Source organism: Balaenoptera physalus (genome assembly GCF_965194825.1).
Source record: "Balaenoptera physalus genome assembly, chromosome: 11".
NCBI classification, from domain to species: Eukaryota; Metazoa; Chordata; class Mammalia; order Artiodactyla; family Balaenopteridae; genus Balaenoptera; species Balaenoptera physalus.
The window spans coordinates 69578135-69597662 of NC_138896.1; the positions used below are offsets into that span (position 1 = coordinate 69578135).

Genomic DNA, 19528 nt, shown 5'->3' on the forward strand with positions numbered 1-19528 from the left:
GGCCAAAATCAAAGAGAAAAGTAAAACGTGAAACATAACGATGACCTAGGTTGGGGTAGAGGGTAGTGCCTGTGAGAAAGAGAATTCTTCCCCATAAAACTGAATTGCAGAAAGGACTGATACCACAACCTCTCCCCACCTGATGCTGAGGATGAGGACATTGAGGCCCACTGAGGTTGACCTTGGCTCCAGGCCACAAGGGGAAGACCAGCAGAGCTGAGGTCAGACAGCCCCCGGGCCAGTCCCCACTCTTGGGGTGGTGGGCGCGATGGGAGGAGCCCTCCCCAGCCCGCCCATCAGCTGATCCCCAGGCTGCCTCTTGGCTCTGCTGTGATGGGCCACGTTGGGCCCCTTAGAAATGCAGTGCCAAGATGCTGGAGGATGAGGAACAAGGCCCTGCCCTGGTGAAGCCTGCCCACAGCACTCACCTGAAAGCTCCGGTGTAGCCATAGTACCTCTCTTTACTGTTGGGCACACACTTGTCCACGTTCTGGTCATCGCCAACACACAGTGCACAGAGACTGGATCTCGGGTCAGCCCCAGGGGCACAGCTTTTATCAAAGAATTCATCTGCAGAGAAGAAGCACGGGGAGTCAGCTCTTCCTACCTGAGTCAAGATAAGCGGTCTTTACCTAACAGGTGATGTGGCTTGGTTTCCATTCATCATATTGACCAAGGCAGATAGAACACAGTCATTATAACACACAGTAACATGTTACCACCAACCCGGGCGCCATCAAGGTTCAGAAAAACTTGAGACTGTAGGTACTTGAGACAGGAAACCTGATTGGGGCTGGGGAAGAGAGTGTGTAATTGTACAAAGGGCCCCATCATCACAGCCTCGAGCTGGGGACTCAACTTGATGAATCTGATGGCCATCTCAGCAGAAGCTGCAAAATGTCCACTCCAGGATCTGATTTCCCCTTTTCCTCAGTAATAGGAACCCTGCTTTTTACCTGGGCACCTGGTCCCTTAGAACAGAGACAAGCCTTACTCTGTGGCTAGTAAGCCACATGGCTAAGTATCGCCAGTGAAATATGAGCAGGAGTGTTGGGTGCCAGTGTCTTGACATCCTTAAAAGACAGTTGGCACATGTGTTTTGCCCCTTCTCCTTCCCTTCTTTCATTCTGCACATGGAATGCAGAAGTGGGAACTGGACCCCCAGATGTGACATGGGCCATGAGTGACCTTGAGCACGGAAGCCACATATGTTTCAGAATAGCCAGATGTTTGAAACCTGGGCCCCTGACACCATGTGGTCGTCCTGCCAGCTCTGGACAATCCACCTCTGGACTTCACTCACGTGGGAGAGAAATAAACGTCTATTCACTTCTACTGGAGGTTTTCTGTCCTTGCAGCTGAACCTAATATGAACCAAACCACCACGTGATTTAACCCACATTAAGGAGTTAACATGGATTAATACGGATTAAAGAGAGAGGAAATAAAGGTGACAAGAAAGCCCTGCCCTGAAGAGCAAGTAGCACCCATTATCAGACTCGTGCAGCCCCTGCCACTGGAAGAACCACGCCACGTGCCAAGCTCTGGTTAGGGCTGGGAGTGTCCCACTGTGGTCCTGGCAGCTTGTCCACAACCTGGAGGCTGCCGTGGGGTCACAGAGAGCGACACCAGTGTGCACTGCTAGTGAGGAACAGAGCCACACTAGAGCCCGCCAAGCTGGGATCGCAGACCCATTCAAAATGCAGCAGGGCCCCACTCGAGCAGACGCCTGCCCGGGAGGTGGGCCACGACAAGAACATGGCACACAGCTCCACGCCACCAGGCCCACGGCAGGTAGGGCGTGGCTCATGTGTGGGGTGTGAGCACGGCGGGAGGGGAGACTGAGCCAAAAGCCTGGAGGTCTTACTCAGTTTCCTCTACAGCGTGGAGTAAGAAGTCAGTTCTGTTTAGTAACAGAAGTCACCTTTCATGAGGAAGGCAGATGGCTTTTCCCAAATTGAGAAGCCAGTGCCTGGGAGGAATTTAGATCCGGAGCTCCAGGAAGCAAAAAATGACTTTTGCACTTCTCAGGACCTGCATCCATTCTTAGGGTGCAGAGAAACAGACTGATCCTCCAGTTTTGCACCTTCGTGTGGGGCGGATGGGGTGTGGGAAGTGCTGTGTGGAGAAGCTGCAGAAGGCAGCCGCAGGGAGATCTTGCTTACACCAGAAAAGGCCTGTAAGCCACGGTCAGCCTGCAAGTCCCCACCCCTCCCCTCCCTGAGTTTTACAGAGGACCCCAGCCTGCCCCTCAGGATGGCCGACCCACGACTCCCTCAGGACTCCTACCAAATTTGCAGGAGCCTGTCTGGTTGGCGATCAGGCCCATGGGGATGTTCCAGCCTGCAGTCCTGTCCACGGCGGTGTGGCAGGACTTCTTGCCTCTCAGAGAATTCCACGTGAGCTCATCATTTGCCTTCTTGACAACTGCCACGGCAAGATACCCTTGGACAAGAGAAGAGCAAGTCTTAGCCTCCCAGGGCCTGGTCCATGGACTCTACTGCAGCTGTGTGCAGCCCAAGCCAACAAGGGTCAAGAAGCATCACCAGGCAATGATTCCCCCAGATGACTGGCCACTGTCTGATAGACCAACAAACTTTAAGCTGCTGCTCTATGTTAAGATGAGATTGATCTGGGTTATGAAATGAAATAGTAAGCTGATCCTTAAGTGATAGCTGGGGACTGTCCTTGACCAGCCATATACTGTCCCTGAGTTATAAACTGGCAATTCATTCTATTTTAGATGTGGGCTACTAAAGCCACAAACACTGACCAAGGAGCATGACCCCAAGAGTGCATAAATCGCCAACTGCAACATGCAATATACCAACTGCATCAGGCCAGAGCAGTGATGGCCGCCGGAATAAGTGCTGTGTGGATGCAGGGGGTGTGTCCCCAAGGACCTCCCTGTGCTGAGAGAGGGTCAATGGGGTGCAGTCCTCCTCCTGAGAGCACGCACCTGGCAGACTCTGCTGCCGGCAAGTGCAGAGCTCTACCGAAGCTAAGGAAGCACCAGCTCTGGCAGGCAGGTGGGCTGGTGCACAGGGCAAGGGATTTAGCACAAGGGACCTGGTTCCAGGCCAGGATCTGCCACAGTATTCTCAATGGCTGTGAGTGAGATCCGGGACACTGTTTCCGTATCCATATGAGATGGGGGTGTAACACCCCACCTTCTCTGTGGTCAGGACAAAATGAGGAACTCTGATATTTCTCTGCCATGTATGAAGGTCCACAGAAACATAATTATAGTTACTCACCTCTGAATGATTTGCATCTGCAGAAGAACTTACAGCTTCTATGGCTGCATCTCTGTGAGGTTTTTTAAAGCTCCCACCACCTCCTCCTCCAGATACAAAAACTTACCCTTGACTCTGAAAGTGATCGATTCCAACTCACCTTCCGTTGGTCTGTGCACACAATCTGGGCCGTTGCTTCTGGAGGATTCTGAAAGAATAAAGACAAGCAAAATGTCATTAAACACATGTTTTATTGTGTTCATATATTTTTCAAAGATACACACATATCAAAGAACATATACTGGCATGGTTTTGTGTATATGTGTTTTTAATATAAATAAATGGCATTGTATTATAGACTTCACTAAGTTTCCTCCTTTTTTTATTTTCAACCCAATACTGTGTTTTTAAGCTCTTTTTTTTTTTGGCTGTGCCATATGGCTTGCAGGATCTTAGTTCCCCGACCAGGGATCGAACCTGGGCCCCAACAGTGAAAGCACCGAGTCCTAACCCCACTGGACCGCCAGGGAATTCCCTAATTGAAGTATAGATGATTTACAATGTTGTGCCAGTCTCTGCTGTACAGCGAAGTGACTCAGTTATACACATACCTGCATTCTTTTTTTTTATATTCTTTTCCATTATGGTTTATCCCAGGAGACTGGATATAGTTCCCTGTGCTATACAGCAGGGCCTTGTTGTTTATCCATTCTAAATGTAATAGTTTGCATCTACCAACCCCTAACTCCCAGTCCATCCCTCTCCGTCTCCCTCTCCCCCTTGGCAACCACACATTTGATCTCTATGTCTGTGAGTCTGTTTTGTAGATAGGTTTATTTGTGCCATATTTTAGATTCCACATATAAGTGATATCATATGGTATTTGTCCCAATACTGTGTTTTTAAGTTCAAACTGCCTTACTGTCTGTAACTCACTGAGCTGAGTTAGGGCTCCTAAGTTCACTGCTTCCAATGTTGTCACTGACATCTTCATACACGTCTGGGGATGTACCCAGGGGTGGAACTGCTGAAACTAACATCTGGACAGTTCAATCACCACATAAACCAATCAACTATCTTTTTTGTTTAAGCCACATGGCAATGGGATTGTGTCATTTGTAACCGAAGTACTCCTACCTAATCCTCGCCCATTGGAGGTGAGGGGCACCTTGTCTCACCTGCCTGACCTCCTCTAGTTCCCTCTGGAGAGGCTAAGGATAAAGTAGCATTTCTTATGTCCCTTCAGCATGGGGAGATCCATGCTTTCAAACTCAGTAACTGGCTTCTCCTTGGGAAAAAGTCACATCACTCCCATTTCATGTGATGGATAATGTGAATCTGTAGGTGATGTTTTATTGGAAAAGTATTTTTAATTGGTTTATAATATTATGTAAGTTTCATGCGTACAGCATTATATTTTGACTTCTATATACCTACCAAAAGTTTCGTTTCCATACATCACCTACCGCTGACGCCCTTTACCCCTTTCCCTCTCCCCCCACTCCCCTTTTCCCTCTGGTATCCACTACTCTAGTCCCTGAATCTGTGTGTTTGTTTTTGTTTGATTTGCTTTGGTTTGTTCACTTATTTTTTTTTAATATTCCACATAGGAGTGAAATCAGAAGGCATTTGTCTTTGCAGAATCAAGTCCAAAGAGAATGTCCCAGCAGTTCCATGCAGCAGAAATGCATATATGTGCTCACCAAACAACACGGACACAGATGTTCATAGCAACGCTATCCACAGCAGCCAACTGGAAATTACCCAAATGCTCATCCACAGTAGAATAAATAACTGCAGTGGAGTCACACAATAGAATACTACAAAACGAGGTATAATGCTGAGCAAAAGACATTTTTAAAAGCCCATGCTGTGCAACTCCTTTTACATAGAGTTCAAAAACGGGCAGAACTGGCTTCCTGGTGGCACAGTGGTTGAGAATCTGCCTGCCAATGCAGGGGACACAGGTTCGAGCCCTGGTCTGGGAAGATCCCACATGCCGCGGAGCAACTAGGCCCGTGAGCCACAGCTACTGAGCCTGCACGTCTGGAGCCTGTGCTCCGCAACAAAAGAGGCCGCAATAGTGAGAGGCCCGCGCATCGCGATGAAGAGTGGCCCCCGCTTGCCGCAACTAGAGAAAGGCCTCGCAAAGAAACGAAGACCCAACACAGCCAAAAATAAATAATAAATAAATAAATTTAAAAAAAAAATGGGCAGAACTGATCTGTGCCATTTGAAGTCAGGAGTCATTACCCTTGCTGGAGTAAGGGGGCTGGTGACAGGAGGACACAAGGGGACTTGTGGAACCTGCTGTGTCTTGCTCTGGGCACTAGCGCTTGGGGATGTACCACTTCGTGAAATGTCCTTGAGTTGTACACTTGTGTGCACTTTTCTGCATATATATTATACTTTACTAAAATCTTTTTAAAAATTAAAAAGAGGAAACCAACCTGGGCTTTGTCAGTTCTCACTACAATAGGCTGTGTGGGTAACACAGCCCCGTTCATCTATTCTTTCCCCTGATTCTCCTGTTTGAACGTATCTGTCCATTTTAATGTCTCCACTTGGACCCACCGAGTGGGGTTACTCCTCTCTACCCCACTCCCGAAGCCCTGAGGGAATAAAAAAGAGAGGACTCTTCTCCACTTACTTTGGTTCTCTGCCAGGACAGGCACCAAACCACACTTGCCCGCAGTGTAGACATATCCTCCATCTAAGCTCAGGGCATCAGCTTCTCCTTTCTGCCAAGACAAAGCATATCTCCAGCACCACAGTGAGGCTGTTTCCTGTCCCGCCTGTCTTTACAGCTCTGAGAGAATAGCTGTCAGGTGCCCCAGTAAAGCAGCAAGGGTTGAACTGAGCACCCCATGGAAACGCCCTGTGCACTATTAATTCTCTACCAGCCCTACATGCCTTTCATGCTGTCGCTTCCATTGGAAAGACCCGGCACAGGTAGCCCGGTCCTCTGAACGAAATCCCTTTCTGCACTTGGAGCACTGTTGGATGCCCTCCTGGACCAGCCTCCCTCACTGAGGAGACAGAGGGGAACAGCTGGTCTTGTCTAGTCTCTGCTCATTAGCACTACACTCAAAGTGCTACACAGAAGCTATTCAGCAAGTGAGCAGAAACAATTAAATTCGCTCACCATCAGAATGAACGAGCCCACGCTCCAGAACTGGAACATGGATTCATCAAGATTGTAAAACTCCCTCTTTGACTAAGTAATTATTTTTTTACAACATTATTAAAGCTAATAGGAGATGTGGATAAAGATTTCTATTCAAGGCTGCACAGCACAGGGTTATTGATAACAACAAAATACAGAGACAAAGAAGAATAGGGTCATGACTAAACTGTGTCACACCATATAAAAGATATCCTGAAATCACTTTTTAAAGTGTTTTCAAAGAACGTGTCACGTGGGAAAATGGCCATGATACACCGTTAAGTGAAAAGGACTCAAACTACATAACTGGAACGACCCAGTACTGTTCCGAGCCTAAACTGACATGAACCGAGAAATCCTGGAGTGGGAAGTTAGCAAAACTCTAACTGTGGTATCTCTGTGTGACATCCCAGTGTTATGTTTGTTTTTACATCACATCTTTCTATATTTTCCAAATTACCTGCATTCATCGCAACTTGTTCTTAAAATCAGGAGAGCGGAAAGCCCACAGTAAACAGATTGCAGACAGAAAGCTGTGCCTGTTCCCACACTGCGCAGGCGCGAGCAGACCCCGCCCCCGGGGCCGTAGCGCCTCTAAGGTCCGCCTCGCTTCAGACAAGATGCCTGTGACCTAGTCTCCTCGGAGCGCTGCCCCGCCCGCACCGCCCGCAGGCCCGCCGCCGCCGGCCACCTACCAGCACCAGGGCGATGCAGTCGTCAGTGGTGGAGGCCGTGGCGCAGGCCACGCTCTGGCTGCTCTGGAGGCTCCACTGCTGGCACTTGCGCTGCTCCTCAGGTCCCACCGCGCACCACACGACCCGCGCGCGCCGCGCCTCCACCTCCGCTGCAGCTGCCCGGGGACATGGCGGTCGGCAGGGGCCCTGAGCCCAGCGAGGGACACCCAGGCCCGCTGACCTCCCTGGAGCGCGTGCTCCACTCAGAGCGCCCTTCCTGCCCCGACGCTCCCTGGGCGGGAGCTACTTCCTCCAGAGAAGAGTGGAATCAGACACCTGCACCTCTTCCCATCCACGTGCTCCTCTGCCCCCTCCACTCTCAGCTCCCCAAACCCTTCTTCAGGCATAGCCCTCCTTGTGTCTCATTTCTGTTCCTTTGGAGGCTTCCCCGGCTTCTAATCCACCCTTCAAGCTTTAGTGTAATGAGAGAGATACCGAGATATTGCCTAATATCTCTGTCCTACGGGATAAAAGCTCCAGGACACAGAAACAGTGGCAGCCCCAAGAGGTGGCCTAGGGGACCTTGAGCCCTGTCCTGACTTCCCCTAAGGCAGGCAGTCGCCACCACTGACAACAGCGCAGCTTCCCAGTTCACCCAGACTCCATCTGAAGCCTCCAGTGGAGAAGCAGCCATGGCTGAGCTGGCCCGATGTGGTATCCCAGCCAAGTTCAGGGCCCAGGCACTGGGCCGTGTCCCACCAGGCCTCTGGATTCATCCCAGGAGGGGCCCTGGCTCTCTTGGTTCATGTTCATACTTCTCACTTCCTGGGAGGCAAACTGACTATTCCGTCAGGGCTGGGGAGCCTGACGCACACAGAGGCCTGTGGCAGTATTATCAGGAGGCGGCACATTCCTTTGGAGACACTTTTCACCTGACTTGGTCCACAGGAGGTGGTCACACTCACATCAAACCTACCATGGTGAAGACCTCCAGTGGCTGGGAGATGGCCAAGTGACCACTACAGAGCAGGGCCAAGCTGCCCATGGGGTGGGGGTGAGGTGCTCCCCGAAGCCCTCACCCATGGCTCACCACCCACACCAGCCTGCCCTTGGGGCCTGCCTGGTCCTCACTCACTTTCCCTCAGGCCCTGCAATGCGGTGAGGTAGCGGAAGCCCAGGTACAGTCCAGAATCTATCTTTGAGGGGATCCTCAAAAACCCAAGGGCAGAGTCTTTGAACAGCAGGTCCTTCTGCCCACGAGGAGAGCCAAAGAGCTGGAACCCCTGTACACTGCTTTTTCCAAACTTCTCCTAATTAAGGGAAAAGAGAATTATGATGTCAGTGGTAAATAGGAAACAAAAACATGATGTTGAAAAAGAATATCTGGAACTTAGGGATGATTCTGAGAGGAGGAACCTTGGTTGACTTCCTCCCATAGAGGGACTCAAGCCATCCCTGTGACATAGCTCAGTTATGGCTTCATCTTTAAAAAGCTGCTGGGTTCCAAGCACCTTAGAGTCCTGAGAATATTGCATTGTCCTCCCCCTGCTTCTACTCCAGCCCATGAGACACCGCCAGTCCGTAATGCTAGAAGGGGCTTCATTGTTCCTGCTGCGTGGAGTATGGCCTAGAGACAGGCAAGCCACTGCATCTGTGCAGTGAGGCTACAGAGGGCTTCTAGAGTGGCGGGAAATTAGGGAAGGAAGGAAGGAAACCTCCCCACCACCAAATCCAAGCAGGTTGGGGGTACTCTGGGTGGGGATACCTGTGCCTTGCGGAGAAGCTTCCAGATCAAGTCCTCCTTGCCATCCACACTTCGGGCCACAACAGCATGAGAAGGGATCTGGGCTAGGTGGCACTCCTTGAATGCATCCACTGGCTTCCGAGTATTGTTTGGGCAGAGCAGCTCATACTGGTCCCTGTCAGCCTTCTCTGGCAGGTTCTCTAGGGAAAGAGGGAGGTGGAGGGGAGCCCAGATGAGGCAACCCCAGGCAGTAGTCATGAGCTGTAGTCCCCCTTCCCCCATAGAATTTCAGCTGGAGGAGACATCTTACACAGTTGACAAAACTGGGGATCAGAAAGGCAGTGGATTGCTCCAGAATATCCAGAAAGGTAAAGACAGTGCCCAAAAAGCATTAGGGGTAAGCCCATGTTCCTCTGATTGGATCATACAGGCCCTGGGGTTGCTGCAACTCCTGCCTGGCAAGCCAAGGAGGCTGAACCAGACCCATCTGTTTCCATGGCAACTCCACCTAGAAAAGGGTCACATGATGGAGACAAGCCCAGGGGGCCAGCCAGGGGCTGCTGCCTTACCCACATCTCTAGCAAGAATAAAAACAAGAAAAATTTTAAAGCAAGAAATACAGTTGAGCCACTTCTCAACACTTGGGTGTATCAAAAGAAGAGAAAATATTATTTTTATGAGTGAGTTCATCCCAATTTGGAACTGTTAATCTGTATCACATGTAAATTGCTTCAGAATACATAAAGTGACGGAAACTGACCCAAGTTGTTTTATGAGCTTAGTATAATCTTGATCTCAAAATCAGAGAAAGAAGTGCAGGAGGGAATAATTACAGACCTATTTTACTTATGAACATAAACACAAAAATCTAAAATAATTAGCGAACTCAATATAACAGAGTATTTTAAAACTAATAGATCAGGATTAAGGTTTATCAGTTTATTCCATTCACAAAAGAATGGCTGAATGTCAAAGAAACTAAAGTAATTCATGACAAGAATGGGTTAAAGGAAAATCGTGAGACCTTCTTAATCCTAATAGGTGCAGAAAAAGCATTTATATGTTCAACATCTATATGTGCTTTTTTTTTTTTTTTTTTAGTTTTGGAAAACTAGTAACATAGAGAACTTGGCAAAGGTATTAAACTTGATAAATGCCACTTATCAAAATATCTACAGCAAAATCATACTAAAAGAAGAAAATTTAAACAGTCACTTCAAAATCAGGAACAAGGCAAAGATGTCAGCTGTCACGTTGCCAACACAATATCAGACGACCTGGATTTCACAATTTACTAAAGAAATAAGAGATATAAACACTGGGAAAAAGACAAACTCTAATTTTTTAACGATGAGGTACTCACCTACATAGAAAAGCCAGTGAAACCAAGAAAAAACTAATAAAACTAACAAGAGAGTCCAGCAAGGCAACACTACAAAAATCAAGTGTTATTCTCGTTAGCAATAATAAGACAGAAACTAATACAGACTATGATACTATAATAGCAACTAAAACCATTAAATAGCTGGTAATTAGCCTCATTAAACAATGCAGGAAGGAGTTCCCTGTGGGCCTAGGGGTTAGGATTCGGTGCTTTCACTGCCGTGGCCTGGGTTCAGTCCCTGGTTGGAGAACTGAGATCCGGCAAGCCATGCTGCGCAGCCAAAATAAAACAGAAACAAAAACAAACAATGCAGGAGACCAAGAGAAAAATGTTAAGTTCTATAAGTTCTATTAAGGGACATAAAAAGAGGTGTGATCAAAAGGGAGAGATTTATCATGATCAGGGATTGGACAGTTTGACATAAATATGTCAATTTTTCATGAATCAATTTAAGTTCAATACAATTCTACTTAAAGTATGATGTTTTTAGAAATTCAACAAAATAATTCTAAAATTTTAGTTAGAAAATAAATAGCAAAGTGTTGGGGGAAGGCGCTTGCGTGCACACTCTCTCCCCAGACCCCCACAAGCTATTAAGAACCACTACAAGCCAGAGTAATAAAAGCAGAAAAATACAAATAGACAAATGAAACAAAATAGCTAAGAAACTGATCCATGATTATAAACAAGCTTGATGTATAGGAGGCTCCACATATCAGCGGGAAAAGGGTGGAATTTTTTACAGTCGTTACTGTAAGGAAAATGCTCTCACTCTAAAGGGGAAAAATGCTGAAGCTAAATCCATACCTGATTTCCTAGGTAGAGTACGTATGAACAAACAAGTGTGTGTTAGGGAGGGGAGTCTATAAATCTTATTGTAGAAAATCTTTATGATTTGGAGGGAAGAGGGCATCTTTAAAAGTCCCCAAAACACAAACCAGCAGGGCAAAAGTGACCAATTTGACCTTATCAATATCAAGGGCTTCTGTTCAACAAAGGTGCTACTGACAGATTTTTTGACTGAGAAAAGATTTTCCTAAAGTCTAGAACCAACAATGGCTGGATATCTAGAGAGAAGGAATGCCTAGCCTTGAATCAAAATTATGAAGAAACAGACATGAAAATCAAGAGGAAAATAGTCAAAGATCATAAAAGAAGAAAGGGAAGCCCAAACTACTAGCAAATATATTGAGATGATCAAACTCACTAGACGTCAGAGAAATGCAAAATAAACCAACAATGACATATCTATTGCTTTACAACCATAGATAATAAAATGTGATGTGTGTGGACTTCCCTGGTGGCGCAGTGGGTAAGAACCCGCTTGCCAGTGCAGGGGACACGGGTTTGATCCTTGGTCCGGGAAGATCCCATATGCCGTGGAGCAACTAAGCCTAGTTAGTTGCAACAACTACTGAGCCTGCGCTCTAGAGCCCGCGAGCCACAACTACTCAGCCCACACACTGCAACTACTGAAGCCCACACGCGTAGAGCCCGTGCTCCGCAACAAGAGAAGCCAACACAATGAGAAGCCCGGGCACCGCAACGAAGAGTAGCTCCCGCTTGCTGCAACTAGAGAACGCCCGCATGCATCAACGAAGACCCAGTGCAGCCAAAAAAAAAAAAAAGTGATGTGTGCTTTCCATGGAGCATTTCTCATCTATTAGAACCACTGAACCAGACAAGTACAACGACACGGATGAATCTCCAAAACAAAATGCTGAGTGGAAAACCTTGATCACATCATGATCGATAATGATCAGTAAAGCTTCTGTGAGCTTAGAATCCAGAAACACAAACCAGCACTACACATTTTGCAAGACCACATATATCTCGGAGGACACGTGTCAAATACGTTGGCATGGGCGTCTTTGAGGCGGAAGAGAAAGACAGCGGGCATGGGAGATTTGAAGAAAACTGATCGTTTAAAATATAAAATAACATAACATAAGAGCTATGCTCTGTAGGGAACCTTGATGATCGTGTGCCAGGAAGTGAGGAGTCAAATTAGCTCACTACTTGGAATTACAATAAAATGAAATGAAATAAAATAAGGAAAGAAAAGGAAAGGAGGCAGTACCCGTGGCTCTTCCTCCTCTTACCAAACACTGTACTGTCTTTGACGAAAGCCACATCTCCAGCCCCGTCTTGCAGACACCTGTGGGATGAGAAAGCCCCAGAAGGGTCAGCACAGAGCGGCCCTCCCCGACTTCTTCCTTATGCCTCCCTGTGGAACAGGGTCCTGGGGCTTGTCTTCTGTGGGCTCCTGATCTGTGGAGGGCAGGGCCTTCAGGCTTTGGGGCATCCCCACTGGGAAGGCTTCAGGGGTCACCTCCAGGTGAATTCTGAGGAAGAAGGGCTCAGGTGCTGGCCGGAGACCCCTGCTTTCTGCCTTAAGGGCTGAGAGGGCAAAACTTTGTCCTTCTATGTAAAAGAGTTTCGAGCCTCTACACCAGGGGGTAAAAGTAGTGTGTCCTTGGCCATGTAGCTTTTTTCTCCCAGGACTAAGTGGCAGATGTGCCCTGGCCAGCGGAGAAGCAAGGAGGCCTCCCTGCGCAAAACGCCTGAGTCCGAGAGGCAGATGGGGGAACAGGAGCAGCGTCAGTTGGGTGGGGGGTTTGCAGAGAGGGGATGGGGCCGGTCAGTCAGGCGGAGCCCACCGCCTCCTGGCTCCGGGACAGGCCAGGCTGTCCTGCCTGGCCAGGAGCCTGGGACTGGTCTTCTCATGACAAGACTCCTTCAGTCCCTCTGTGGTTATGGAGGGGACAGAGTCAGCAGGAGGAGCCCAGGACAACAGAGGGACAAAGCCCGATTCAGGGCTCTCTGGGGAGACAGAAGGGGCCGCTGGCCAGGTGGCTGCTCATGGGGCTGGTGCAGAGGTAAGAGGGCACATGTCGGGCCTGGGGGGCTAGAGGGGAAAGTGCACTGGGAAGGTGCACTGGGCACCCTCTTCGGACTCAGTTTCTCTGTCTGCACAGCAGTAGGACAGGACCTCCTCGATGGTCCCCACTAGCTGACTGAGCTCTGTTTGGGACCAGAGAAAGCGCTTCCTAGCCGGAGGACATGTGGGCCACTGGGGAGAAGAGGACAGTCTCACTCCACTCACTTGAAGGCACCAGAATAGCCAAAATATGGTTCCTGGGAGGAGCAGGCACATTTATTTCCCCCTGTCCCTGTGCACAGTTGACAGAGGTTGGGGTACTCTTTTCCATCCACGCAGGGAACACAGCTGGCAGAGAAGAATTTGGCCACAGCTGTGGAACAGAGAGAAATGAACCAGAGTGTGAGCCCACCGGGCCACAGCCAGTGGCACCCCCCAGTGCGCGCTCCCTCCACCCCTGCCTGGCAGCCTTTGCAAAGCTAGGAGCTCAGAGAGATGTACTTTGGCTGAGAACAGATTCAGCTGCCACCTCCCAGGGCTGCTGATGCGGGTAGACCTGCCCCTGCAGGTTTCACATCAGTTAACTTCACCCCTGCCTTGGAGTCATCCCACATGTTCACCTGGGCCATCCCGAAGGGGCTTGTGTATGTGCCACTGGAGTAGAGACCCCAGCCTGAGATCACCCCCAACCCCCCTCCCCCAGCCATCTTACCTTTCTGGAGGGGCTCAGGTGGCCCTGTCCAGTTCAAGAACGGGCGAAGTATCCCCATAGGGATGTTCCACCCGGCGGACCTGCCAAGGCCCGTGTGGCAGGACTTCCGGCCTTGTAGCTGGTTCAGCTGAAAGTTGCTGCCCTTCTTCACTACAGCCACGGCATAATACTGGGTTTGGGGCTCTGCTAAAGGGCAGAAAGAATCGAGAGCTCTTAGCCTGGACCGGAGGGAGAGAAACAGCCCACCCTGACCAAGCCCCCAGTGGGAAGGGGAATGTGTGCTGCCGTTTCATCTGGTCACCGCAGCCCAGAGCCTGCTCTGTTTCCCCGGTGGGTCAGCGACCGGCCCAAAGAGCCCAGGGACTCCGTTGCCTGTAAGTGTGATGCTGCCCGAGACACCACCTCTGTGCCTCATCCGCTCTGACTCCACGGAGCCCAGGGCCCAGGCCACCCCAACTTCTGGGTCCCCAGGGACAACTCACCCTTTTCCGTCCCGTAGACCTCCGCCGCTACCGGCCGCAGTTTGTAGGGGTCCAGGCCTGCCTCAAACACCAAACCACCATCCAGGGTCACAGCATCTGCCTTTTTTGCCTGAAAGCAGAGGCCAGACCGGCTTCAGGAGAAAACCCGCCCTAAGCCACGCAAGTGAACTTCAGAAGGTCAGAAGGCTCCATGGCTGGAAGGCTCTTCCAAAGGGTCAGCTTTCAGTCACGTCCTCGCAGGTGCCATGAGAGCTGGCACAAGCCCAAGGCCCCTCTTCTTTGGGTAATGAGCCCCAGCGGAACTGCTTTAACTCCTGAGGCTGGCGGGTGGCCGCTTTTTCACGTGGCTTAGATCTCTCCGCGGATCGCAACCTTCGCGGTCATTTATATTAAAAGTTGTTCTAGATGCTTTCTCCCCTGTTTTTTGCTCTATATTTATTTCTTTTAAGTTCTTGTTTATTGAATAGAAATTTTAACTCTTAATATATCTTAAACTTATCATAATAATAAACCATGTTCATTCTCTTTGGCATATTACTCCTCATATGCTTACCTATTTCTCATATTTGCAACCTGGTATAGATAATATTTTGCGGACTGTTTTATTCGTCTAAAACTGACTACATTTTCTTACCTCTGTAGTGCCTTTATTGATTTTATTGACTTCATGATATTGTATTATAAATGTGGCTGTTCCATAATTTATTACGCTAAATTTTAAAAATTCCCTCCAATGTTCACCACTTGGGTTCCTTCTAACTCTTTGCTGTTAAAACTGTACTTTTACGGACAGCTTTGTCCTCATAGCTTGTTTTTCCTTCTGATGACCTGTTGCCTTCGGATAGGCATCTGAGGGTGGGATCACCCAGACAATAGGCATTTTATCATCAAGGCCTTGGCTGCCATTGCCATTCTGCTTTCCAGCTGATTCCTTCCTGATTTGGAATGCCACTCACTATGAAGATAAATTTCACTATAGAATCACCAGTGGGACAGGGTTTCATTTTATTAAGGGTTATTATTTAGGAAATGCAAGTGCTAACAAATTGCTTAGATTTGTATTTCTCTTGATTATTAAGGGGAACATTTTCATTATGAACTCCATCTCCTCATATTGTTTTTCTTATATGATCCTACGTTTCTTACCAATTGACTTAGTTCTTTATAGAGTGTAAATAGCAGTCACTTGTCAGAGCTGTTGCATATTCCCTCTGGTGCTTTCGAATTTTTTGCTTATTCACAATTTCTGTGGCCATCCCAGTTTCCCTACACATGGTTCTCCACTTCAGAATGTTCATTTCTGCTTTCAAAATAGCATTGTGTCCTATGAGAGAGGATGGCTCCCAGCTTACAGGTGTCCAGGAAGAAGAACAGAGGGAGCAGGGAGAGCACATATTCTATTGCACTCGGATCCTGTCCCTTTCAGTCTGGTCCCACCCAACCTATGGCATGGACTTACTGCAATGGCCTGGATACATTCAAAGCGAGAGGTCCTCCTCACACAGGTGACAGAGGGAGTACCCAGTTTTTTCATCCTCCATTGCCATCGGTAGCATTTTAACCACTCTGGTTGTGATATGGCGCACCATCGAACATTTTTCTTAGGGACAGCCAGACACAGTCCTGGGAGAAAGAGGCCGAGGAGTGAGGGCTCCACCACTGCCCATGGAAGAGACCGCCTCACCCTCTCATGGAGTTGTCCTCCCCTTCCCTCTCCATTCTGTGGCTAAGTCAGGCCACTCTCCTCAAATGGAGGTGTCTTGCTAGCCTAATGACAACACCATGCTGGCCAGAGGGCTGTAATTCTCAACAACTTAGAGGAGACAATCTGGATTGTCTCTCTGGATTCTTTGCCCTCCTATGACTGACATACTTCCTATTCCCTGAAAAAAAACAATGATGCTGCCTTCTATCAGTTTATGGAGTTCTTCCACCTGCTTTCTCCCCCTGGAACCTGGGAGGCAGGCAGGGAAGGGATTATTACTCCTGTGTTTCTGGTGTGGAATCTGACTCTTGAGGACACTGAGTGACGGCTGCTCAGCAGTGGCAACGTCCCACCTGGAATCTGGGTCTCTCTAGATTGTTGTGGCTACGAGCATCTCCCAGAGGATGCCAAAGGAACAAAGGAAAATACACCGCACCCCTTGTCAGTAGCTGCAGTAGGTGTTGTCAGTTTGGGTCAGTTTGCCTGAGTTATCACCATTCACCACTGTATCAGAGAGAGGACTCTTATGGGGGGATGGAAATGTTCTAAAACTGATTTACCGTGATGGTTGCACCACTTGGTAAAATTACTAAAAATCGTTAAATTGTACACTTTAAATAGGTGAATTTTATGATATGTAAAATATACCTCAGTAAAGCTGTTACCAAAAACAAAAACAAAACAAAAAACTCTTGGTTGCAAAAGCCACCTCCCCTTTAGGATGTGCTTTGGGGTGGACCATTCAGCCCTCTGCCACCCCTTATTCATGAGCCGTCCCCTGCGCAGTCAGACCCACCAGGGTATTGAGACACCCGCCAAGGGTGTGGCTGCCACACCCTTCCTCCACCAGCCATCATCCCAGGGAAATCTCTGGGGGTGTAATCTATCCTTGGAAACCTTCCTGGAACTGTCCTGAAGTGAGAATTAGCCTTATCAGATTCAGCCATTTGTGACCCAATAGCATTTCCTGGATACCCTCTGTATACACAGCACTGAGTGATATGCAGAGGAACGTGCAAGCAGACAGCACCAGCTCTCATCTCCCATCTGGAGAGGCAAAAGCCCAAAAAGAGGACGCTAAGTATGATGAATGTTCTAGAAGAGAACAAATACCAAGCCAGGAGTGATGTCCCCATGACCTCAGCCAATAATGGGGGGGTGCGGGGGCATTCCAAGAGGTGGGAACAATGGGCCACGGGCACAACGACGGTTGCAAGCACATTCTACGCAGGTCTTTACTCAGCCCTTCATGTGTTCTGTCTCCTTCAACCCTCCCAGCCCCTCTTTATTGTGAGTTTTGCCAATATCCGCATTTTCCAGGTGATGAAACTGTGGCTTGAACTAGTTATGTGGCTTGCCCACGGTTTCACAACTAATAAGTTAGGATCTAGGATTTGAACCTAGGCAGTCAGACACCAAACCCCCTGCCTATTTAGGCTAACTGGGTTAGAGACGGGCTGCCATGGAGATGGGGCTGGTAAAGTGTTTGGGGTCAGATCATGGAGAGCCTCCAGTGCTGGCCCAAGAAGGTCTTATTGGGAAGCAGTGGAACAGTGACTCATTGGGAGGGCAGGGACAGGCGGACTGAAGCCTGGGAACCAGGCAGAAAGGCATCGAGAATGGAGAACAGGGCAGAAATAAGGCATTGGTGTCAAAAGTTAGCTTAGTAATAGATGGGACCTGTGGGTGAAGGGAGAGAGCAAAACGAAGACCATGTCTCAAGCTGGGGGGAGGGCGTGAGCAGGGGCAGGAATGGGAACCTGGGGGAGAGCTCGTTTGCTCCCCTGGGAGGGGATGAACCAAGATACTAAAGCATCACTGAGAGGTTTTCTGAGATCCACAGTCCCCAGCCCCCCAAACACCAGGGCTGGGTGCAGAACACGGCATTCTGTTCATCCCCTCCACAGCTCCCACCGGCCAGCTCTGAAGCTATGTGACCCTCTCAAGACAAAATGCTCCCTGAAGCAGGTCTGGGTCTGGCCCCTCCTCTATCCCTAGCCCTGCTCCTGATCTGTCTCAGCCACTCAGATGCTGCCCACCTGAGCCTCGATGGAATCTTCCTGAAAGTACAAATCCTCAGATTCCTTCTGTGCAGACATGCAGTGCCCCTGTCTCAAAGGCAGGGGCTGGGACGGAGTTACTCTCCCCACCCCACCCAGCCTTTGCCAGCCAGGACACCCATGAGGAGCAGGGCAGGAATCCCCTAGGGCAGCTGCCACTCCTTCCGCTGGGTAGGACAAGGGATTCCGTGACACCTTGGGACATTGGCCACCATCCCGTGGACTGCAGGATTTAAACTGCAGACCTCTGTGGGGGCCAAGACAACCAAAGATTCAAGTGAAAATGGAACCCAGTGGTGCAACTCTGAGCCAGAATCCAGACCACCGCCCGTGACCACCTCTAGGAAAGCAAGGCTTCCTACCCCTCGGGCCTCTCCCAGGTGGCCCTGACCCTGTGCTGTGGGCCCAGCAGGCCACGTGTCAGGGAGCAGAGGGGAAGTTGGTCCTGAGCACTTGGTCCCGGCTAGGCCAATCCTGCCTTAGAGAAGAGAGAAATAACCAATACCCTTGGGAAGGAATTTGGAGAAGGGGACCAGAAAAGACAGGGACAGGTTTGGGGGCATAAGCTCATTGCTATCCTTTAGCCACCCCTTTTCATCCAGGAAGCTCCCAGCCCAGTGTAGATGCCCTAGGACAGGAGGAGGCTGCACTGGGCTGCCGCGGGGGGGGGGGAGGGGGTGACGCCTGGGCTTTCACTCTGAGCCCCATGCACACACTGCCTAGGTGCTGACGCCCTCGAGCCCTTACCGCTGCTGCCCTGGACCCTCCGCCTCCACTGCAGGAAGCCCTGCCCTCACATTTGCATCACTAACGTCCGTCATAGGTGAGTGTGCTCGGAGCACCCCAGAAATTATGTCAGATACTTGGGTACAGAGCTAACAATTGTTTAGTCGCTTCTCTTTAGTCCCCTTCTAGTCCTGGCACATTAAACACCAGAAACCGATCACTTCTCTCACACCCTCTGGCAGAAGGGTCCCATCAGCAGGGTCTGTGCCACCACCCCTGACCTTCTGCAGTGGGAGGCTTGTGTACACCTTTGCCTACCACAGAGCAGGTGGCCCCTGCCCCCTCCCCACAGCGGTGTGGGAAGAGGACTGGACCATTTTAAAATGAAACTAAGGTTCAGAAAGACTCTCTCTTGCCCAAGTTACATAGTCCTTGCAGGAGCTGGGATCCCATCTCCAGTCTCCTGTGTGTCTTGGGCAAGTCACTCACCCTCTCTGAGTCTCATTTCCCCCCCATGTATACGCACGTAACAGTCCTATGGGTAGGACAAAATGGGACACGGACCTGGAAGACCCTTCGGGGAGCTCTGCCAGCTCTAGGGAAAAGACCCCACCTGCTTCGCGGAGCCCTGCTCGGGCCCCTCCCCAGGCGAGTGGGCGGGAGCCGGCCCACTCCCGGGCTCCTCCCCCGCTGCAGGCGCTGGTGCCAACCTGGCGGTGCGCGGGACCGGGACGCGCACGCTGAGGGGCCAGGGGACC

At 49.6% G+C, this 19528-nt stretch overlaps 1 protein-coding gene across 3 annotated transcripts in view; it reads right to left on the reverse strand.

Moving 5' to 3' along the window:
- Window positions 1-19528, reverse strand: part of LTF (lactotransferrin) — a 46724-nt gene that overhangs the window by 9177 nt on the left and 18019 nt on the right. For 2 of the 3 annotated variants that reach the window (XM_082414223.1, XM_082414221.1), the window contains exons 2-13: window positions 15739-15902; window positions 14280-14388; window positions 13798-13983; window positions 13311-13458; window positions 12307-12362; window positions 8842-9020; window positions 8212-8386; window positions 7098-7252; window positions 5887-5977; window positions 3397-3444; window positions 2290-2445; window positions 429-570 (exon numbers count right to left, since the gene is read on the reverse strand). In XM_082414223.1, the coding sequence (XP_082270349.1) occupies window positions 429-570; window positions 2290-2445; window positions 3397-3444; window positions 5887-5977; window positions 7098-7252; window positions 8212-8386; window positions 8842-9020; window positions 12307-12362; window positions 13311-13458; window positions 13798-13983; window positions 14280-14388; window positions 15739-15813 (1520 nt within the window). In that variant the 5' untranslated portion in view covers window positions 15814-15902. The remainder of the gene's footprint in view (window positions 1-428; window positions 571-2289; window positions 2446-3396; window positions 3445-5886; window positions 5978-7097; window positions 7253-8211; window positions 8387-8841; window positions 9021-12306; window positions 12363-13310; window positions 13459-13797; window positions 13984-14279; window positions 14389-15738; window positions 15903-19528) is intronic. The other variant, XM_082414222.1, reaches the window with a different exon arrangement.